Consider the following 23,821-nt stretch of genomic DNA (forward strand, 5'->3'; position numbering starts at 1 on the left):
CCGAGAGATATTTCATCCACAATAAACTAAAGGAATGGACGGGACTCCATTAAAGCGACACGGCATGGAAAAACGAACCTTTTCCCTGAACCTTTGCACGATGAGTTCACAGATTACTGGAGGAAACGGATAAGTTATAATGGAAAGCTGTGTGTATGTACGGCACATAATGTGAGGGGCCTAAGAAATCACATGATTTGTATTTTTATGCACACATAATGATCATTTATAACCCCCCCCCCCCTCCGGGTGTGTACAGCGAATTTTAGCAGGCAGAGCTTGAATAAGGGCGTCTGGACTTCTTGGATCTTGGATGTTTCACTAACTTCTCATTCGAAAGGCTTCTTTTGAGGGCAGTTCTGGACAGAGAAGACAGATGTTTGAGAGGAGAGTGAAGGAAGCCATCTTTGAACAGAGGAGGTGGTCTCAGGTGTCTGGTTTAGAGCTGAAGAAGCTGAAAAAAATGTGACTGTAAAACAAAGCGTTGTGGGGCAGGACTGGAAAACAAGTCATAGAAGGTGGCATCTCAGCCCCGGATGCTCCGGGGGAGTTTCAGGCCTGGGAATGCGCATTAAAAAAAAAAAAAAAAAAAAGGGAAACGTACTTGAAAATAAGTCAGAAACGCAGTTTTAGGTTAAAAAACTTCTTTCGTGTTCCTTTAACATGTTCACCATCTTTGCTAATCAGCACAAAGTAGTGAGGACATGCCACGAGTTTTAGAAGCTTTTTGTCATAAATTAAGCTTTGGGGGGAATGAAATTTGAGCAAATGTTGATCCTGTGAAGAAGAAGAAGAAGACAACAGCTGCACAAATGAAAACAAGCAGAAACGATGAACTGAATGGTGCCAAAGTCATTTAATTTTATTACCTGGTAAACATCGGATCTTCATACAATGAAATCCCTAAAAATTAAACATTCAGGACAAATTCAGACCAACAGATGGAACTCAACTGAAAAGAAAACTGACAAATCAAAGGACTTAAATACAAAAAAAGAAACACTTTTCACCATTGCACTTTTACTTCATAAATACAGCTTAGCATGTTGCGTGGCCCAAAGCAGCCACATGAACGTGCACGTTCACCACCAGACGACGTCACCGCAGTACATTCAACCGTTTACTGGTCTGGGTCTTCTGTGCGCTCGCGTGCCGAGGATCAGAGGTCGAGGAAACCGGACCGAGGCGCAGCTCGTTACGGGATGGATGGGAGCACAACTGAAAAGATCAGCCTTGTTTGGCGATTTTATCAAACATCTAAAAAAAATAATCAAAACGTGAGGATTTCGCTGCTGATTGGAAATTGTGCACGTTTGGATTTTGCACCGTTGGTCAGATAAAAACTAACAATGTGAAAACGTCACCTCGGGCACTGCAGCGCCATAAAAAAACCTTTAAGAGACAAACTGTCCAAAGTTAGTTTCCGGATCAACAGTTTGGGCCCAGTTCGCCTCTTAATGTTGCACCTGCACACGTCACATTCGGATATTTAGATCATTTAACAAAGTTCTGAGCGAAAAGCTGGTCAACATGTCAACAAAGTGGACTTATCTGATGTGAATCACACATGTAAGAGTGTTTCTTTTCAATAAATGCCCAAAAAATGAGTTTCCTTACTCCTATTCCTATTTTTGATTGTGGTTACCAACAGGAATAAATACAGAAAGTATTTATTCTTTTATTTGCACTTCTTATCTTTCTTAGAACTAAATCCGAACCGATGATTCAATCTGATTAAATTACACCGAAAAATGACTTTAACACTGATTTAAACTGTTTTCTCAAGTTAGAAACTGCTCAAAACGACATTGTGACGGTAAAGGTGCAACTTATGATGATTTAAAACGTGATTTTCTTGAATAATTATCAACAGTTTTCTCTAAGAGGTCAGAAAGCAGGAGAATATCGACTCAGAGCTGAAGGTGATGTCTTTTTGGTGGTGCAAAAAAACCCAAAACCCGCAGAAATACTTGTTTGATTTGCTCGTTTACTTTCAAATAAAACAAAACGAAAAGCTCAGCGCAGTTTGATATTTGTGCTTAAAAAAAATTCACTTTCTGTTTCATCTTCTCGAGCTACCAAGTGGAAAAATGAGCAAAGTGGCCAAAATCAAGAGCTTTTGATCTCGTCTTGTTCGATTTTATGACACTGCGTGAAAAATCAGCTCCAGGAGCCGCTTCTTTTCATCTGGTGAGTGAACTGAAACACTGGCAGATAGAAACTTTGAATGTGGACTAAACGTTTCAACTGTGCGACACGAATGCAGCACAAACCATCCGCTCAGCTGCTCCACAATCAGACAGACATGTACAGTATAAACAACGTATAAACATAATGGCCAGCCATGTATGAGCCACGTAAATCATGACAAAAGACCTCTGCCTGTCATTTATAGACTACTATCAATAAAAACATACTTACATAGACTCTAAACCCCCAAAAGTTTATAGTAAAATATCTTAAACTGTTTCTGTCTCGTTGGGACGATTTTTGGCAGCCTGGAACGTTCCATCTCCTCCCAGAGAAGCTACATGGGAGCATCAAAGTGCTGTTTGCCTGATTGTAATCTCCCGACCCCGACCACTTCCTGCCTTTCTGACGCCGTTCTCTCCACCTTGAACCCCTCGAGTCCGGTGCTACAGTTTGCTCGATGTTGCGGCGACAGTAAAAGTGAGCCAATGAATTATGATTAACACTATGCAGCATAATGAGAAGGAGAAAAGCGAGACAGCTTCATTGTTTTCTGGTATAAAAACAAGATTATTAATGAATTCATCAATAAAACCTTCCACCATGTGAAACAATGGGAGTTGACCGACACCACCGAGCAGGTGAGAACTCCATCTTTTTCCGTTTTCTCCCCCCAAAGATCAGGAGAGACGTTTCTAACAGGATGTCCGAGTCCACGCTCAACCGTGCAGTGAGTGATGGCGCTCCGCTGCGCTGGCGGCTTACAGTCCTTAGTGTTACTTGGAGCTCAGGCGGGGACGAAGGATGGGCTTAGCAGGGCTTACGCATTTCGCTTTTTTAATTTCGTGGTTAGAGTTTCGTATTTCGTCCAGCTCCAGTCCTGGTCCTTGGAAAACCAAAAAGACAAACCAGAGAAGCATCTTCAATGAATGAAAAGCTGAACAGAAGTACGCAGAGTGTCTGGTTTACTGAGGGCGAACAAATCAGGACCTTTTCTGATAAAAACACTCAGCAGAGACACAGTTTTAAGGGCCGACCACACGAAGAACAATAACTGTAAAAGAAAGGGTTAGAAACACTGCTCAAAGTCCAGCAGAAAATGACGTTGTCACACTCAACCGGGTGTGTTGTTCCTTATTTTTGTGGCTTCTTAGTTCCTTTTGGATTAAGATGCTGTCTGAAGGGATTTAAGTGATGTTCAGCCTGAACTCAGCTTGCCTTTAATGTTGTTGCTGCTGTTGGTTAGATAAGTAGTTTTGTGGAACCACACTGATTTACAACGTTTTCCAGGTTTTCCAAAGGGGAACCGACTGCTTTTAAAGTGAAATAAAACTCAATGAAGCCACAGGATGCATGAAAAGCTGCTAAGTGCAGCCAGAGAACTCACCACGATGCTTTTGGCCTGTTCGTCGACAGCCTCCTGCATCAGGCTGGTCAGCTGACTGAGATACTTCTGGTTCTCCTGCAGCAGTCGCGGGGCAGCATCACTGAAGGAAACACGCATTCAGAGTCTGTAAGCATCACATCGGTCACATGAGGCCTCCTCTATACGTACAATGCGTTTAGTTTTCAGCAGAATAAGAAACACCCAGAGGGGGCGGAGGGACACAACAACACAGGACCGTGTCAAGAACATTAACTCATTATACTCCGTCTACATCTGTTGATACCCCCAAAGGGTTGAAATGTTAGTATATTTATAATCCACCAAGCACTCAAACTGTGTGGTACGGATGCAGTAAAATACGAACTAATCCTCTAACAGCTAAATCATTAGAGTAGAAGCCATTTACCTACGACTCAGTACTCCAGCAGGTTAATGAGAAAGCTGCCACTCTGCTGGTATTTGATGCTGATCATACAGAGAAAGGCTTTTGCAAACCGAGTCCTTATTTGGTGTCGTGTTTACACACTGATTCAGAAGCTTTTTCCCCCATTTAAAAGGTGGATTTTGTAACTCTGGTTCTGGGCAGAGTTTTAACAGACAAGGTGTAAGTTTCTATTTATATCCAAGTGGAAAGTTGTTCATCCTATGCAGACATGGTCAGAACACATGAAAGGATGAGTTACCTGTCGTTTGGCCCAGGGAGGGAGGTTAGGGGGTGAGGAGAGCTGACGGGTTGTGCCGACTGCGACCACTGAGAAACCTGCAGCAGATTGGATGACTCTGGACTGGCTGCTATTGAGCTCCGAGACGAGTTCTGGGCCTGAAGCAGAGAGACGGTTCATGCTGATGACAAATAAACATGCCGTCTCCCTCCTGCAACAGGAATGCAGGCAGCACACTCTCCCCTCTGACTTTGTTTTTGGTTTTCGCCAAAAATGAGCAGATATGACAACAGAAAGCACCACATCTGGGGAGCAAATTCCAACCAGCAGGACTGACTCAGCTGCTCAGAAGACGTCTAAATGGTTCATTTCTTAGTTTAAACAGTAAGATGGATATGTTCTGCTTTTGGATTAAGACATTTAGTGGATAAAACTGATTTATTTTAAAGCAGATCATAATAAATAATTGCTGGTTGCAGCGTGGGAGCATTTAAACAGTTTTATTTAACAACAACAGTTGTTAAACACTTGGTTTAACACTTGGATCATTAAAGCAAAGCATGAAACCTTTGCTGAGAATATGAAACCATTGCAATCATTTCGAGTGACGTAAAAACGAAGAATGACCCGATTAACTAGCACCAAAGCAGAATTACTTACACAGGCGATCTTGAGCAGATGCCAGAACTCTCTCTGTCTTTTATTCTGCATCTGCATCACTGTGTTGTCAGCATCCTTCATGCTCTCCAGAGTTTTCTCAATTCGTGGAAACAGGTCAATGATCTTCTGTTTGCTGATCAGGATCTTACTGTAAAGGAGAGGAAAAGTAAGGTGCTGAGAGAGTCACCATAGAGCTCCCCAGGTGGGACGATGCCGTTAAAATAAAACTCTGGCCCTACCTGAGGTGGGTGTACAGATCTTTAAGGACTTTGTCCTGGTTCTGGACAGTCTGGATGATGGCCTTCACCATCTCTGAGCTGTCGCAACTCACATCTGAGTCAGGTACTGGGAGAAAAGCATCAAATAAACACAGTTAACACCTTTAGGGAATTAGGGGAATCTGTTGAAGAATGTGAGGTTCATTTTACTGAGAAAAGCTTCTTACTTTTGCATTTCATCTTCAGTTGTTTGTAGAGGTCGATCGCCTTTTCTTCTCTGCAAGAGAATGCATCAAACTCACTGAAATATTACAGTTCTGAAGCTTTTGTGATCCTTTAAGTAGCTTCTATCAGATGTTTAAAGCCTACGACGCAAACCTGTGCTTACAAAAAGGCTTCTACAGACCGAGGGTTTTCTGGAGTTTAAATCATCCAGTCAGATATTATTTTATTCTAACAAAGGCCAACATTCCTCCCCGGTTGAACAGAAAAGCATCTTTAAATATGCAACTTCTTTATATTGTGAAATTTTCAGGTGAACTGTGGGAAGTTTGACATTTTTTGGACACATTAAAGGCATTTCGTGAGATTAAAAATCTCGCACGGCTGATAGAAAACACAAGCTTAAGAGGAGGGGCAACTTCTACGTCAGATGTGCTCAGTATCATGCAGGATTAAGTTGCCTAATAATGAAAGCCATTCAGGCAAAAGGAAGAAATAAGTAGAGACCCTAAATAAAAATCTGGTGGTTACAAACAACCATCGACTTTACATAATTTGTATTAGCTCCACTGCCCAGAAAGCATCGAAGACATTTGTATCCACAATACTGTAAACCCACAAAAAGCATATTTACTCCACGTCTTCCAAATGAACAAAACATTATTTAGATTGTTCTCACGTCCTCGTGATTACTTACAGCTGCTCCATCTTGTCTCCTTGGCGTCGGGCGTACGGGCTCCTCTGAAGTTCCACAATCTCAGAGTGTAGAGCCATGATCTCATCATCCAAGTGGCTCACCTCTGCCACCTGCAGGACGAACCAGGAAGCACACCACAGATGAAACATAAAAGGAGCATTAACGTCAAGTTTTACCGATATTATTCAGAAATCCCATTATTACCTGTACAAAAGTAGCTGCCCTTTCTTCGTTCTCCTGCCAGGCTTTCAGCATCTTTTCAGAGGCTTTGAACAGACAGACAGACAGACAAACATCAAAATAAATACCATCCTGCTCAGTGATATTTAAGAACAGTAACGTCACAGAATGAAAAATCAAACAGCTGCCAGTAAGAACTCACATATTCCGTAGTGCATTTGGTCGCTGTACTTCTCCAGGTCATACTGGATGCTACTCTTGAAGAAGTCCAGCTTGGCTTTAAGTTGCTGAGAGAAGCCAAACATGCTGTTTTTATACCTGGTCAGGTTGGTGTTGTAGCGCAGGAGACTCAACCTGGAGGGAGAGGAAGGACAAGAGACGTTTGACCGGTTCCCCATCGAGCGTTACTGCATCACCTGAATCAGCTCAGCTTCATCTATAGAACACTTTACCAAACTCTACTGTAACTCAGTGTGTGATCACATTGATTTTAGTGACGTTATGCAGATGAAAAACAAGACGCTCTAGTATGGGGCATCGCTAGGGACATAATTACAGGTGTTAATCATAATTTATTATAATTCATTATTAATAATTATGTGATTAATGATAATTAATGTGAAAACCTTTCACTAGTGTGGATAAAGGTTTTTCACTAGTTTACAGAAGAGCTTTTCAGTAGTTTATATGAGAGCTTCTCATGTGTGCATGCAAGCTAATTGTGAATAATATCCCTGGTGGCACCCCATACCCAAGAGACCCGTTTACAATATGAATTAAAAGAAAAATATTGACCAATTTTTGGCCAATATTTTTCTTTCAAAAGTTCTTCACAGTCGTACTGCAAGCTGAAGTAAAGCGACACTAATTAACTATAAGGTTAGATAATGATTGTATGACATTTTCAAAGCCAACCACCACCACCACCACAACAGTTCAACCTTAATTCAAAGTAGAAAATTACAGGTTATTCAGGAATTCAGGACAAGCCCAGAATGTTCAATTAGTGATAATATTGCCCAAATGAAGCATTTATGAGGAGAACAAGGAGGGTCTTAGTCCAGAACCCTGTGGAACTCCACTACTAACTCTGGTATGTATGGTTACATCTTTTACACTATTAATACAACTAAAATCTAACAGAAAAGTATTGGTAATACGAGTCCAAAGCAGTACTATTGATCTTGAAGTCTGACGAGATGCTGGCGGTCTAAATCCAATTCTGCAAATGTGTGATGAGCTGTTTTTGAACAACCTCTTCAACAATTTTAGAGATAATAGGAAGGATAGATATGGGTCAGCAGCCAGTTAAAACAAGAGTGGGTGTTTTAACTAAATGGTTTAATCACAGCTATATAAAAGCCTGTGGCACGTAGCCAGTTGATAGTGATAGACTGCTATAGTTCAGAAGTGTTTGGGTTAGACGGGGGCAGGATGTTCTTAAACAGTCTAGTTGGGATGAGGTCCAATAGACACGATGACTGTTAAACAACCCTGACTGTTGACAGTGGTTCAGTAGGACCCTAAAGTCAGGCCCTACACCAGATTGTTCAACCATAACATCACTTATTTGAATTCTACAGATTGTTGGATGAGGAAGACTATTTTTTCCCTCTAACTGACAACATTTTATCAGTAAATAGCTTCATGAAGTCATTGCTGCTGAGTGTTGAGAGAATACGTTGTGCAACAGCATATTCTGGCTCTTAATCAACTAGGCCACAGTGTTGAAAAGAAACTCGTTGTTCTTATTTTTGTCTGCTGGCAGTGAACAGAAAGTGCTTTTGGCCCGCAGTGAAAGGCTTTTTTTCTGTATTAAAAAATTCCATCCGGGCAAATTAGCATTGATGAGATTTAACGAGGTGCTATTTTCTTTACAAATGTGGATTGTACCAAAAGGTGTACCTATTCTGAGTCGACACTTTGCTCTTTAGCAGAGAAATAGTGTTAGAGGGGTTAACCAAACAGAGAGTATAATGAAAAGCCTGTAAAAACAAGTTTCTTTTACATCGAAGCTTATCACAGACCAGAGAGAAATACTTCTCCTGTAGATATCCCGTGTACGGTGGATGAAAAAAGGAATTTTACCTTGACTCAAATAGACTGTGAATTTGAATATTTTATATTCAGACCTGCCTGCGGCCTTCGTTCTGATAAAGGGCTGCAAGTATTCTGCTATCCTGCCACATGCATAGCTGTAATATTAATTATTGCCTGATATCCACGTTTAGGTTTGCTGACACAGACGATTCATTTAGGGGTTTCACTCGGACTTGACCTAATTAAGAGGTCAGGTTCAGTTTAATATAGATACTGAACTATGGATCTTTGAACTGACTTAACCTTTCTGTCTCTACCAAATATACTGAGGATGCCTCTCAATGTCTAATAATAGCTTTAAGCCTTATAAAACAGCAGTGAAACACACATTTTTGCCTCATGATTTGCTGTTAAATAATAACCCGTTGCAGACAAACGTCATGCGACTCACATGGCAGCTCTCTGGCCTTGGAACAATCTGCTGTAGTCCTCCTTCAGGCCGCAAATGTAGCTCACAGCTTCACCCCACACTTTCTTCAACGCCACGAGAGGCAGCTGCGTCTTGGCTTCTTGCACTGCAAAGGTGAACGTGACCCACGTCAATTTCAAGAAGTGAGTAACTAAAAACTGACACATCAGTCACAGGAATAACTCACCAATAGTGTTGACTTTATCGGGCAGCCGTCTGGCACTGAAGGGACCAGAGTACCTGGTGATGCTCTTGTCAAACAAATACACGATGTAGCTGTCCCAGCCCCTCTGCACAGGAGAGAAGAAAATCATCACTCATACAAACAGCAAGAAGCTCAGAGGAGCCTCTCTGGGCGATTCCCTCCATGCACATAAAAAAAGACTGTGGGATGAGTCATGATACTTGGAAATGGAGCCTTTTCATACATTATTCTGTGATTCCAAAGGTTCAAAAAGGAAAACACAAGAAAGATTACATGGCAAGATGCTCCACATCCAATATTTAGATGCAACCAGTCAGGAGAAATGTTCCTCTGTTTACCTTCCAAACTATAGGTCACACTTTGTTTCATAGCTTGACTGGTCCTGCGACTTATATAACGAAATACATATAATCTAACACATTTCTAAATGTAAAATTCATACTGACTGACATGAACCAAGGAGTAAACATTGCTATGGAGAGGACACTCTAGGCTTGTGACAACTACATGCTAACAAAGAAAGCTAATCGCGGGCTGAAAGCAGCCAGAGCTGGAGGAACGAGTCCACAGGTGGGTGCTTGAACAACGTACAGCCGGGAGAGGCTCCTCAACGGTGCAGTTACGTCTCCACAAACATAAATTACTTTGCAGGCGGGCCTTCTTGGTGTTACCGCTTCATGCAATGCAACCGCCCCTCCGTGAGAGCACGGACAGCGGTGTGTCAGAAACTGCCAGCAGACTTCCAAGCCGAGGTCGACAGTTTCCGTGAGTTCATTGAAAAGCAGGTAACTGAACACAACGTGTCGCCGGATCATATCATCAACATGGACGAGGTCCACTCTTGGATTTTGTGAAATAAGTTTTTAAATAAATGCGACTTATATCTTGTAGAGTAAAACTCTTATTTATTTCCATCAGTAGTTTCTTGCTAAAATTAAACTATTTTAAGGCATTAAAAGAGAATTCAACCTTTAATTTCACATCGTATTTCACATTTAAAGATTTGAACCGGTAAGTTTCTGGCTAAATTACCCGAGGCCTTAAAAACTGCACAAGGACAGAAAAACGTTCATTATAAAGTAAGAAGCAAATACCACATACTTAACACCTTTTGAGCAAGGGATTTTTCCAAAGATCCACATATCCAAGCAGCTCATGAGAAAACTGGGAGGCTCAGAATATCCATTTTGAACCTTTTAACTTACTAAATAATGGTACAACTTTAAATGCAACCAAAAAGTGGATTTAACTCGATAAATGCATAATAACGTCTGTCTGTGAAAGTCACGCTGCAGGAAATGTGACGTCTATTACAGCAAATCAATTCAATCTCAGGATGCTACAATATATTTTGAGTGATACAAACAGAAAACCTGAATGATTCTTCCATTTCCCATGACTAACTTATACAAGAAGTTTATCTGAAAGAGCATTATTAACTTAGTTTTAGGGCTCCAAGAGTGGCTGGTGAGTGAGTTGAATCATCTTTGCAAGATGCAAAGCAAACCAAGCGCTGATTTTTAAGGTTTTGATGCAAACTCGACAGTTGAATCTGAGCTGCACCCTCATCCACGTACCACTCCATCCAGAACACACTGTGCAGCAGGCTTCCTGGGGTCCAGGGACACTCCCGTCTCCTGCAGCAGCTCCTGGTTCACCACTTCAATCTCCGTCTCAGCCTCGATGCGCTTCTGCAGGCTGTGGAGACTCTCGTCTGGAGTCAGCTGGAACGAGTGGACCTGAGCTGTGGTCATGTTCAGGATGTGGACGACCTGAGGGGAGAGGCGAAATCCTGTCAGTGTGAAGAACGACACTTACACCGTAGGGTTTAATATGACGAGGGCTGCTCGTGTTTGAAATGAACACCAAGTTACAGTGAATATCAAACCACTTTTATTGGCTTTAAAAGCACCAAGTAACGAATCTGGGAACTTTTTGGACAAAAAGTTGCGTCAGTAAAAGACCAGACAGCATATGAGAGTAGGAAAGTGACAGCAGGAAGACCCTGTAACCCCCTTAAGTACAACAGAGGGCACACTATAATACGACCGTAAGAAAAACAAATTCTCCCCTAACCCACCTTCATACTCAGTATCTCCTCCAGCACCTCAAAGCACAGCGGTTTCTTCGTGTCGGGGTTCACTCGGCCTCCTCTCTGGTCTGGATTCCACTTTAACATCAGCTGAAGCAGGACCTCCATCTGCTCCAACAGTGTCCTATGAAACAAAAACGCTGTTTCAGTTCTTAATTTAATTACTGAAGCACCGTTCAAACTCTGCAGGATTATGAAACAAATAAAATCCGATTGTCTTTGGCTGTCGGAGTTTACGGAGCTAACCTGCTGAGATTGTTGGGGTAGGGGAGGTGTGTGGAGAACCTGACTTCACCGTTCAGATCCTCGACAGCCATGATGTCTTTTGGACCTTTATTCCTCACTTTGCTGGCCCTGTGGAACAGAGGACACAAAACGATGAACTAGCACCAACAAATCTTGAAAAACACAGTTACGAAGGAGCTGTTTTTACTTGATACCAACATAAACACAGCTCCAATTCCAATCGACAGCAATAATCCAAAACTGACTATTATATTTGTCCATGATTTCACATCTGGTATCTAATTTGGACAAAAGGGACAGCATATTATTCTGGTCTGGTTTCTATGAAGTGTGATTAAAAACCAGTTAGCAACCAGTAACCTAGATACTGTGGTTTGTAAAATATCATATGGACCAAACTGTTCTGCCATGATTATTCACAGCATCTGCAACCATAAAGGTTTCAAAAACATGAAGTTGACCCTGAACCCCCCAAAAACAGTAGTGGGTCTACTTCAAACACCAAAGCAAATAAAACATGGACATATCCACCTATTTATACAATTAAGATGATGTGACTGTGCCTTATAAAGTCTTATAAAGTCCTTTAACTATGGTTTTAACAGTAGTTTAACAGTACGCTGTGGCCCCCTTTGATAAAGGGAGAGGCCGAAAGAAGAAGAAGAAGAATCCAGACTTGGAAAACACAAAAAGAACTCCTCACTTTCCAAACATTGCGTTGTAACCCTGTATGTGTGCAAATAATGAAAAATTGCCCATCTGGAGCTAGCATTCAACGTGGACCATCATCTCCAAGGGCTAAGCAAACAGAGGACTCCACAAACAGTCTGTTTGCGTTGATAAAATTCCCAGAATCCTTCACTCTGCGTGGGCGGAGAGCAACGCAGAAAAATGCAGACTCTGCACAAGCATAAACAAGTCCTCAGAGCATGTGAGGCGTTAAGTCGGTAAATGTTTGTTTCTGTCAAGAACAGCCTTGACCATTGAAAGTTAGGGCGTGCATTGGGAGGCTGTGTTCCCATCAGAGCCGATCCTAGACAATAAATACCCATTTGGACAAAAGACTGAATGCCCGTTTATCCCGTTTAAACGTTTATCAAATGCATCTAAAAGCCAAACGTTAGCGGGTGTTGGTGGTTTTTTTGACCTGTGTAAAAAGGGCTGAAGAGAACTTTCTGTTGTAATAATGAAGCGTCCTCTGCATAAATACTCACATTCAAATGCACACATAATAATAATTATAAGCTGCTTTGAAGAGAGCTCACCCAGCCACTTTCTATCTTGACATCAGCTGCATTGGTACTTCCTTGTATGCCCAAAATAACCACACAAACACAGTAAATGCACTAAGGGTTCTAGTGCAATCAAGAACTGGCTCTTAAGTTCATAATTTATCCCTGTGTGACATAGGATGTGCTGCGTTTTGTTTAGACGGATAAGAGAAGAGCCATCAACAGCTTTTTGGGCTTTTCTTTGTTTTCTGGCGATTAGTTCTTTTCTTTATTTTTGCCGATAAGATTTGAGGCTCTTTCTTCTTTGATTTGACACCATCTGATGGTCCACTTTCATTGCTTTTCATCTCAGGGGTTAAAATTGTGCTGCGTTTAGTCAACTTTTGTTTTTATTTTCTCAAATGGGCTTTGAGCAGCTCACTGTTCATCTGTGATGAGCTAAAAGATGTAAAGAAAAGAAAGAAACTGTTCTTGTTTTTAGCTACAAAGAGCCCTGATTTATCAGAAATAGTGACGTCTTTGTAAAGTGTAACTCACACAGAATATAAAACCATGTGTGCGATGTTCAAATTCTTAATGCAAACGGCACCATTTAGGTTCGACAACTGTGCGACTCGACCTCTGCTTTACACAGAAATCGTTACTTAAAGTAACTTTCACTTGTAGCGTTAGCAAGTTTCCAACAAGCCTTTCTCTGATGACGATGCTGCAGTGCTGAGCTTATCTGGTCATCTTACCACTGCACAGGTTGCAGGTTGTGCAGGAACGGACGGAAACCACAACTGCATTCAAATATCATTGTGCCAAAGCTCCAGTAGTCCACAGTAACACTGTAGGGCTTGTTCTCAAACAGCTCAGGAGCCTGCAAAAAAAGCATAGAAAGAGTTTCACTTACAGACTTTACACATTCTTTGACAAATGAATAGAAATTTAAAAAATAAACAATGACAATGAGTAATGATTTGTATGTTAAAGCTTACCAGATACTGAAGTGTGCCGACGAAGGAAGTACACAGACTGCCCTGGTCCAGATCTTTGGCATAACCCAAGTCAATGATTTTGTGAACCAGCTGCAGAACCGTAAGCAAACGTAGGACAGTTAATCAAAGCCGAGCAGTCAAAGAAGGCAAACACAAAGCCAAAATTAAACAGGTTACCTTTCCATTGATGTCTTGCAGCACTATGTTTTCAGGTTTAAGGTCTCTATGTATAATCTTGTTTTCGTGTAGATACTGGATACCAGATCCTAGAACAGAAGCGAATGATCAGAGTCAGTGACGAGGCTCAAAAAGACGTCTTCATGCAGAAGCTGCACAGAGAAAAAAAATGAAAATCAAAGAACAGGGGACCTACCAACATCATTGAGTAATGAAAGCACTTCACTCTCTTTCAGGCCGCAGCAGTTTTCAGGTTTGCTCAGTACCTGGTGTGAGAAAAATGTTGTTTTATTCACAACACACGTCAGAATGAGTCAGCTTTACGGACATGTTAAGGACTGATATATTGGACTAAAGCTACAATGTTGTTCTATCCTCCAGTTTAATGGCTTTTTAAAGTGTCTGAATTCCCTTGTTGAAAGCTGCACAATAATTTGCATGTCAGGCTCCACATATACAGCGTGCATGTGGTTATCTGAACTTAGCATAATAAAGTTTTCCACCAGCACAATATGTTCAGATATTTACCCAAAGGTGTTGGGCTTATTCTATCCCTTATTCTTATTCACAAGCAGATTTACCACAATGAAACGGTTTTAAAAGTCTAAATTATGATCCATAAACTGGATCTTAGTGAATTTAAGCCAGTGGCTCAAAATGGCTAACAAACCAAGAGGTGACATCATGGTGGTCGAGTTCCATGTGAAAATAGTCTCCAATACCCTACTTTATTTTCACCTTAAATCAAATTCAAAACTTTGTGAAGACTGTAGGACTGTGTAGGAACCCTGATTAAAGCCCATCTAACAGGATGCATGTCTCTGGGAGAGGTGGAGCAGTTCTGATGCATCCAGAGTCAGCATCTTATATCCACTAGCATTTCTGCCAAATGTGCCTACTACAGTTTTTCAGCTTTTCCTGTGATATTCTTGTATTTCAACACATATGTCTGACAGTTTTCGTTTCCCCTCCATGGAAATCTCTCCCTTCTTTTTCCTGCATTTATCAGACAGATGAAAGATGTGAAATGGTGACATGGTGGAAACATGTCAACGAACGCATAGGCCTGATAAATGTTAACATAGGAAATGACAGCTTGTATTTCACAAGTATTCTCTTCAGAGCTGCTTTCAGTCTTTATTTGTTGTTATTTTGTCCAAATTGTGGCAGTGAAAGTATGCTGAATTAGCCGTCAGTTGTGCTGATTTTGTCAGCACAACTGACACAGCTCAATGTCCAAACAGCTACAACTGGACTACTGATTCTCAGGCAAGCGACGATGCATATTTCTTTTATATATTAGGGTAATTTCACACAGTATAAACTTAATATAAGGAAATAAGTCCACAGCAAAGGTATGTTAACAAGTCCCTCACCTTTCTCAGGTCTCCTCTGGAACAGTACTCCATGGCCAGCAGTGGAAGATCATTTAAGGAGATATATGTAATTTCCTCTGGGACATCTTGGGCAGTCACAACGTTAATATGATTTAACCTGAGTGAGAAAGGAGCACAATGTTCACCGTCAATTGAGAGTTTCTTTCAGTAATTAGCTACTTTCATTGCAGAACTAAGGTGTATAAATCAACACAAGAACGAAATATAATACAAACTTTTTCATGATCTGTATTTCTCTGCTCCATCTGTCCTTATTTCTTAGTGTAAGCTCCAGGCGGCACATTTTCACCGCAAGTTTTTCATTCGTCTCCTAGAAAAATAGAACAGAACTGAGATATAAAACTCTCTCTCTCTCTGACGTTAAAGACAGACAACTCTGTTTGTATCTTCCCGAGAGATACGTCACTGCATCAAATGATGTCTGTAGGTTCACATTCATTCCCATCTTAGACAATATTAAAGAAAAATTAAAATCATTGTGCTACGGAAACCCTTTTTTTCAGCATTTTAGAGCTCATTGACAGGTTTGAATCACTTGAGTTTTCTATTTATTGCGAAGAGAATTTAAAATCAGTCACTGATGCATCAGACAAACACATTTATTTTAATAATATGCACAATCATAAATAGTCAGATCTACTTGTGCTTTAATGACGTGGCAGAGGAAATTATCAACTTATTAATTTACATTTCATATAGTCTTTTTCTTTTTTGACAGTTTCTCTTCCTGTTTGGCAGAAGCAACAAAGCTTCTTTACAGATTGCTGGAAATATGCGATTGTGATGTCAACTCGATCCGTTTTACATCAACACACATATCCAGAGTTGGAAAAACCAGGGAGATAAACCGAAAATGTTGAACCTGCACTGTTGTACAGCCCTTGAGGTGCTGTGGTTGTGAAAGCCAGCCTGAATGCTACAACAGCTCCTCAAACAATTAAAGCCCATATTTTTAAACATTTTCCTTTAAATCTTTCTTTAACGCCAAGGGATTTGTCATCCTTTAAGGTCGTAATGCACAGCTACAACACATGTGATTGCTTTGATAAGTATGGTACAACAACAGTAAAATGAGACCTAATTTCCCATCTAAATGTGTTCATCTGGTGAGTAAATGTGCACAAACTGAAGAAGATTACACAAAATGCCACCAAACGGTTTCATTTTCCATTGAAATTATTGTGGCTCCCTGTTTGACATTTCCCCTCAGCTCTGTATTCCAGTTGAGCCTCTTTGAACTGCATGATGTTTGATTCAGGACCCTGCATCTGCTTGTCGGCCTCATTGCAGGGATTTCTACATTTTAATTTGAAACATGTCAGTCAGCTGTTTGCACAGAGCTGTACATGTGCTCTTTTGAGATATCAATTCCTATAATTCCATAAAAATACACAACCAATATATACTGTCAAGCCACAAAAAAACTAAACAAAAAAAACCCAACGATATAATCATTAATTCCAAGATCTTGGTGAAAAGTTAAAGCAACTCTGGATGGAAATAAATGTTGATGTCCTGGAGATTAAACTACTTAAGTAAGATTAAACTGCTTGAATAAGTACATTTTTCAGTTTCTTTTGCAGGCCCAATCTATTCTTAGGAATTTAATTTAATTTATAAGATTAATTTTAAACTGTAGTTAAAATACTTCTTCCATCACTTATTGCTGTATGTTAAAGAGCTCCTGAGGGACATTTCTACTAAGTAATTAATTCCTTTCTGATGCAATTTACAAATATATGCTCAAGTGAAGTTAGGGGTCAGCAGGGTGAGGATTGTTCTGGCTTGACACTCACGCGATGTTGATACAGGTAAACATGGGCAAAGCCGCCAATGCCCAGCCTCTCTTTAAGCTCCCAGTCTCCGCAGTTCTGGTTCTGTCTGAAAGGAGGTTTCTCCATTGTTATAATTAAATCTGAAAAGAACAAATAATAAATAATACATGACAACAAAGTAGGGGCAATAAATATGTATATAATAACAGATTTTGAGACCCATAAGTGACCATAGGCGCTCTTTGATTTCCAACCTAGCTAACTAAAGCTATCAACTACGGGGTCCGGCTACATCCTGGGACGCCTGCCAGTCCCATTACATTCCTCAATAGTACAAAAAGGTTGTTTAAAGAATTATTTAAAGCCACGTGGCACCAGTGGTCTCTATTATTTCTTATACATGACATATTCGACATAAAGTGACGGCTAAAAAAGTATACAACTGTCTTTACATTAGCTTCTTGGGCTAACGAGCGAGCAGCTAGTTAGCCAACCAACCAGCTCCAAATACACTAGGAAATAGCCGGAGCTCGTCACTAGCTAGAATGAAGGCTTCAGCGCCAGTTAAGTGGCGTTTCGATAAATGTTTCCCAACTGGACTGTTGTTGAACCGCGTTAAGAGACTTACATCGGGTTCCTATGAGAGTGTCATGAGCCGTTTTCAGTAGAAGTGTGTGGTCTGTTCTGACTGTGTCTTGTTGTTTTCAGGTCGCTGCAGGACCGAGACGCTGTGTGTACTTTCCCACACATACGTCACGAGAAACCCGGCTGTGTTTCTTGTAAATGCATCAGTGGTGCGTTCACTGGCACTATTCCTGCGGTCCAAAAATCGGTTTAACGATCGCTAAAAGGGGAAATTAAACCCAATACCGCATGTGTTGATTCATTTTGAGTCTCCTTGTATTTTTCATAAGCAGTTTTATAGCAGCCTTTGGATCAGCTTGAGTCTTTTGTGTCTATTTCGCTTCTCTTTTGTAGTAATTTTGAGCCTCTGTATTTGTTTTGCATGTACATTTGCTATTTCAAGATGCTTTCAAATCTACATGTGGGGGTTTTAGGTCTCTTTGTACTTGTTTTGTGTGAAAATGCGGCAGTTTAAAACTGTTTAGAGTTTCTTTGTTGCAATGCTGACTCATTATGTAATCTAGCATCAGTGAAACATAAATTAGATGAAAATCTTTTTATAATTGAACTAATTTTGAAGAAACTGAAGAATATTAAAAGGCAAATTAGATCGTTTGGCGTGAGTAAGCAGTACCTTTTAGCAGTACCTAAATAATACATTTATCCAGTTTTCTACTTGGCACAAATGAAGAAAATAGCTTTTACTGCATCCTTTAAGTAAGGTCTGTGACAATTAAAGTTAATAATAAGATGAAGTGCTTGAAATTCAAGTATTATACTTCTGAGGAAGCATAATTAAATATTCAAATCATCATGTAATAGTTATAATGAACTGAACTGAATTGTATGTTATCCAATTGAACTTGTATTGACTTTTGTTGTGAACTGAAGGCAATATGATTGAACTGAAGTAAATGAAATTTAAAATTGAACAGATAATTCAGATAAAAGCTCTCAAATATCTTGACTCCTTCTGAATTGAGGGAGAAAATTACCTACAGTGAACGATATTGTACTATTAATATCATTAGTTTTTACATGTCTAATGTCTAAATTTGCAACTCTGGCGTACAATAGTTTCAAAATGTTGTGACAACTAGCATCTTGTATGCACAATATAAAAAGTGCACAGACTGTCATTAAAATATACTCATTATAAAGCAGAGTAAAATGTAATAGCGATGTGTTACTGTATATTATGAGGTCAATAATATTGATTTAAAGACATTCTAGGAGCATTTTAGTCCTATAGCTGGTGAAAATGGAGATAAATTGAAGAATTTTATGGAAAAAAAACATTTACTCAATGAAAACACATGAGATATACTTTAAGGTTCCACATAATGATGTTCAGACACAGCAAACCTTTCAAAACACTTTTATTTTTATCCTCTATGCCTCCCAAAAAGAGAAGCACACAAACAACATTTCCTTGGTGAGTTTTAACAAGGCAGTGACACATGTAGCTCACTGTTTGTAAAGCATAAAATGAACATTGCCTTACCTGCACCAGTCTAAAAAACACTGAGACGAATCAGACCTCTACATGTAAAAAGTTTTGTATGAGCTGGCTCGATTCTCTAAAACACAACAGCATATAACAGCATTAAATATAGCCATTTCCTTCATTCACATTGATAGAAAAAAAACTCAAAATAAACCAAACCAAACCGTGACCGTGGGTTCAAGAACAGAAAAAAATGTTGACCTATCTTATATAATTACCCTTCATTTAACACTGTAACCATAATATAAATGAAAGCAGATCATAATATCTCATGCTTTATTTACATTCAGATAATGAGGCTGATGAGAGGTGGAAACAGTGCGAGTGCACGTTTACTGCTGCAGTTGCAGGCGTGCGCCACTGCTTTAACAGAGAGGTATCCTACGTGTGGGAGCGCAGTACAACAAGCGACCTTTGCTTGAGCATCATTGATCCGTCACCAGGGGAAGCAGCCATTTCAATGTCAACCAGTGCCATGGAGCTCCAACAGCTGCTCTTTGATGAACGCAAGTGGTGACAACACATGGAGGGAAGGGAGGGGAGGGGGCTACAGAGTCTGATTAAATGATTGTTCTCACAGTAGCTTTCATTTGGTCACTTTTTGGACTTTTTTTTTTTTTACTTCAGTGCAGGTTTAAATATCCCCAAAACTAACTTTGTGATCAGTTTTCTGATCAATCAACTGCTGATTGTTTAAATAAGGGCGTCTCTGTTTCTGTGTTATTTGATTATCATGACAAGCAAAGTTGATATCTGGCTTGCTTTGGGTTTAGTTTAGACTCACTTCTGGTGTCAGTACTGAAACTTGGCACGGACCGGTTCAGGGTCAAAATTCGACTGTACAACAGTTTGAGATCAATACATTTTTATGAGGTGACGGGGCTGCAGTTTTGGCCCCCGAGACCTAAATTAGGTCAAAAAGGGCAACTAACCCTGGGCCCCAACTCTTCAGAGGACGCTAAATCAACATGCTTACTTTCATTTAGTCATTTAAGTAATTTAATACTATAATCCAGCTGTTTTAGCACAAGATAAAAATTGAATCTCACAAGCTCTGGATCTAATAGATCGTACAGGCAAGATACAAACAAGTATCTCTTGTGCACAAGATAAAAATCTGACATTTTGGGACTTTTTTGGAGCATATCACAACATTTTACAGTTAAAATAGATACATGTTGGTGCAATATCTTGACTCCAAAGTCCATTGAGATTAAATTTAAGTCAATCATGACAAAGAAATGGAGAAAATCTTCACGCTTGGGAAGTTTCACCTGACATAAGATGAATTTCCAACAGCAGCTCCAATTTGGAGCAGTTGTAGGCTGCAGCTGCAGCCTACATATCGTTGCTGCTGTATACATCGTTACTGACGATAATCTTGATTTAATTTTACTGAGAGAATTATATTTTTTGCATTTTTTTAAGTTCCTTACTTCCTACTTAGAGTGTAATTTGATTGCCAGTAATAATAATAACAACAATAATAATAATAATGACGAAAAACAGCAGAATATTAGGCTTTTGTGTTACTGTCACAATAATAACACGTTAATAATAACAGCTTTTGGCCACAATGGAGTGAAAGATAGATAACACGAGAGCCCTATCATGAAACATGTAAAATTTAAAAAAAAAACCATAGATACAAGCTTAGTTTGTGTGGGAAAATAAGAAATGTACATTATCAGAACATATATATCCTGAGAGATGCTTTTGTTGTCTTGTAATATTGGCATCTGATTTATCTGAATATCTGTAAGTGAATCTCTCAGTGTTCAGCGGGATTAATTTTGACCACATTACAAACAGCGTAATGACAATGACAATGTCAATAAATACACAGCAATGTTCCATGTTAACTGTTAAAAGCTACAGGATGTCGGTTCTGGCAACAAGCTGCACAAAAAGCTTTTAAAGACACCAGAGTAAGCAACAGAAAATAAATATGACACCTGCATTTAGTGGGGCTACAAGTAGGCATTCATTTCTGAATATCATATTTCCTCACTGATTAACAGTTTGGTTTACAAAACTTCAGGCAGTATGTGAAAAACAACAACCATAAAGCCCTTCTCCAGTCTTACAAACAGCCCCAAAATAAAATAAACTCAGGTTAACTGTCACACCAGACAAAGAAGACACATAAAACCTTAAAATTAAGAAACTGCATCTGAAAACATTCGAACCATTGCTTTAAAAAGAAAAAACAACCCTCAAATTACAGGCAATTACAGGCTCTAAACTGAAGCAGAAGCATGATTGAGAGAGTAACACTATGCGGTGCATAAGTCTGAATATCATATAATCTGCTTTAGAAACTGTACAGTGGAACAGCGCATTTTAGAGTTAACACCACGGGAGCCGATCCTGAAAGAAAGTTAGACGAACAGAAATGAAAAACTGTCTCCAGGCTCCTCTGACAATCCAGCACAGTCACACACACAATCCAACTCACAAACAGACTTGACATTCGCAATTAACACAAACAGGTCCTGTCTCATGTAGCCCTGCAATATCCATCCCTTCCTCGGGTGGGAGGGAGATGCCATGCATATTCACTGCAGGTGCAGCAGGTGCGGTTATGGCTGAAAGAGGAACATAATTGAATGTTGACAGCTCTCCCTGCTAGTTGGACGCTGGCACAGCAGCTGTTCAAGGTGTCGTTTTAAAGCCTGAGTACAAAATGGCTATGCATCAATAATCTTATGAGGTGTCTATGGCTACAAAATATTACATGGTTCCATTCCAAGACCAGTTTGCCCCTATACCACACTCCTAAAACAGGAAATACTTTGTCACATTGACTTCCCTTTTTTTTTCCTTTTTACATTCCTCACTTTTTTCATGCATCTGTCACAACACTGTCAGCCCTAATCCAATTAAAATCATGCTATTAGGTTTTGGCTTTGGAACACTTTCCGCTGTAGCTGAATGAATTTCTTTTTAACAGTACCACGTAGCGTACGCCTGTTGAAAACACCCTTACTAAATTTTGTTAGGTACATAGGCTTTTACTAGTATTCATATAGTATATAAGAAGAAAAAAACATGATTATCCTGTAGCGTTTTTGGGACTAACAAGAAGAAATCTCTGTGTTCCTAATGCATCATCACATCAGTGTGCTGAATATATTGCAAATATATTATCATATATACTACAATATAAGCAGGTGGTGCATTATATACAGTGCAACATGTTCTGGATGTTTACAAAGAGTATGGGTAGCATATTTCCTTTTATGTCTTCAATATCATATTTGCTCTTACGTTTGACATATACAAAGGAAGCAAGTTCAACATCAAGAAATGACAGTAAAAGACTGTAAAAATTTGAAACCAAAAAAGAAGAGGAACATTCAAGGTCTGCTTGGCGAGTGTTGAAACAGGGTTCGTAAATGAGTGCAGACAAAGGTTACGCATGTTGGATATGGCATGAGGAGGATGACTAAAAAGCCCCAGAGAGCAACTTTAATGCTCGTTTTTTGCCCTCAAAGTAGTAAAAGCCCTAAAAGCTGTGCTGGATGCAGGCATGCGGATCACTGCAGAAAACAACATTCGGCCAAGAAAAGAGAACTGAAGCACATCACGGGACAGAAGCAAAAGCAACCGGGAAAAGTAATGTTCAAGTACAGCAAAAAAGACCTCTCGCTGTGAGATGCATTGCAGGAGTACTGTGAACTTCTACTGGTGCTGTTACCTTTAACTGGTCATGAAAGGCCAGAAAGGAGGAACTGCAACATATCATGTCTGCAGCCACACTTTCTACACTGTTTCAACTGGGTACCACCTTTACTGGAACATACAGCAGCTAAAATCTGTCATTTCCAGTTCCCGCGTGGAATGTGAATACATCGTGAAGATGTGGCAAAAGAAAGGAGCTGGAATGTAGTGGCTCCAGAATACCTGGTGTTGATTGAAAAGTCTATTACAGTGCTTCACATCAGAGCGGTGGTAGCAATCCAACTAAAATCTGATCATTAGTCATCTATAATGTGATGACAGTTTAAAGTGTGTAAACATGTTTGGTCCCAAACAGAGAAAAAGATCAAGAAAAAGGGTGGGAGAATGTGGCTGGAGAGGTGCCCTGAAAGAACAAAAGGAGAGAAAAGGAAAGGATGCTGGATGTAGTCTGCATGTGGTGCCCTGTTTGATCCATGAGCAGCCCATTATCTCACTGCACAATCTGCTGCTGCACCCACAGGTCTCAAAGACACCTCCACTCTGCAGATCTCTGAACTCCCAGCTGTTCCTCACACCTCCTGCACCAACATCCTCGCTGGTTTTTCCCAGCCACTCTGTCAGTCACAGGATCTGCACCTCCTCTGTTAGATGAGAAGATCGGGGTGCCGGGTGGGGCGTCATATTTGGGGGAGAGCATGGGGCAGACCCTCACTCCTGCTCCCCCTTCAAGCAGAGCTCCAAACCCTCATGGATCTCAAATAAAAACCTATGCAGGGAGACAGCTTGCCGCTGGTAGTGCAACGTCGTGCCGCTCCCGGCGCCCCCACCCCGTCTCACTTTTTGACGGCCTGTCGGTAGCTGTGTCTCTGGCCTTCCTGTCGAGGCTTGCTGCTGCTGCAGCCGCTGGCTTTGCTGCTGTTACCTCCATCCCTGGTGCTGCTGGCCTGGCTTGCCAGGCTACTGTCCTGCAGCGTGGGGCTGGAGTGAGCTCTCTGCAGGCTGTTGTCTTCCAGGAGCAGGGACTCAAACACAGACAGGTCCTCCTCACCGCTTCGGATCTTAGCCCGCAGCAGCATGATGTAAGTCCCATATCGCGTTTTCTACGAGAGTATACAAGACAGATGAAATTAAGATGTGAAAAATAAAGAGCTGCCAGACTGTATATGACCATTTTCCC

The 23,821-nt window shown here is 40.4% G+C and overlaps 2 protein-coding genes across 4 annotated transcripts in view; both read right to left on the minus strand.

Annotated features, from left to right (window-relative positions):
* Positions 1-837: 837 nt before the first annotated feature.
* On the minus strand, positions 838-17,579 carry LOC140278955 (inhibitor of nuclear factor kappa-B kinase subunit alpha-like). Its single transcript, XM_072374089.1, has 22 exons — positions 17,458-17,579; positions 16,851-16,969; positions 15,270-15,364; positions 15,034-15,151; positions 13,854-13,923; positions 13,658-13,746; positions 13,481-13,570; positions 13,238-13,362; positions 11,269-11,376; positions 11,011-11,146; positions 10,508-10,702; positions 8,913-9,015; positions 8,708-8,831; positions 6,419-6,570; positions 6,241-6,302; positions 6,037-6,146; positions 5,345-5,394; positions 5,139-5,244; positions 4,900-5,047; positions 4,261-4,397; positions 3,578-3,677; positions 838-3,076 (listed from the first exon to the last, which is right to left on the minus strand). The coding sequence occupies exons 2-22, from the start codon at positions 16,953-16,955 to the stop codon at positions 3,011-3,013; spliced, it is 2,289 nt and encodes a 762-aa protein (XP_072230190.1). The 5' UTR covers positions 16,956-16,969; positions 17,458-17,579; the 3' UTR covers positions 838-3,010.
* A 1,236-nt stretch (positions 17,580-18,815) lies between these two features.
* LOC140278259 (PH and SEC7 domain-containing protein 1-like) overlaps positions 18,816-23,821 on the minus strand; it is a 67,574-nt gene continuing 62,568 nt past the window's right edge. For all 3 annotated transcript variants that reach the window (XM_072373234.1, XM_072373235.1, XM_072373236.1), the window contains one exon: positions 18,816-23,744. In XM_072373234.1, the coding sequence (XP_072229335.1) occupies positions 23,478-23,744 (267 nt within the window). In that variant the 3' untranslated portion in view covers positions 18,816-23,477. The remainder of the gene's footprint in view (positions 23,745-23,821) is intronic.

The sequence above is a fragment of the Leuresthes tenuis genome, unplaced genomic scaffold (genome assembly GCF_036924035.1).
Source record: "Leuresthes tenuis unplaced genomic scaffold, fLeuTen1.0.hap1 SCAF_20, whole genome shotgun sequence".
Classification (NCBI taxonomy): domain Eukaryota; kingdom Metazoa; phylum Chordata; class Actinopteri; order Atheriniformes; family Atherinopsidae; genus Leuresthes; species Leuresthes tenuis.

Bases quoted from the DNA above. Each gene is read 5' to 3' on its own strand.
- LOC140278955 (XM_072374089.1), bottom strand. From the start codon at position 16,955: ATGGAGAAACCTCCTTTCAGACAGAACCAGAACTGCGGAGACTGGGAG. The intron at 6,571-8,707 runs GTGAGTCGCATG...CTCTCCCTCCAG, and splicing joins CAAGGCCAGAGAGCTGCCAT to GTTGAGTCTCCTGCGCTACA. The intron at 3,678-4,260 runs GTAACTCATCCT...TGTTTCCTTCAG, and splicing joins CTCCCTGGGCCAAACGACAG to TGATGCTGCCCCGCGACTGC.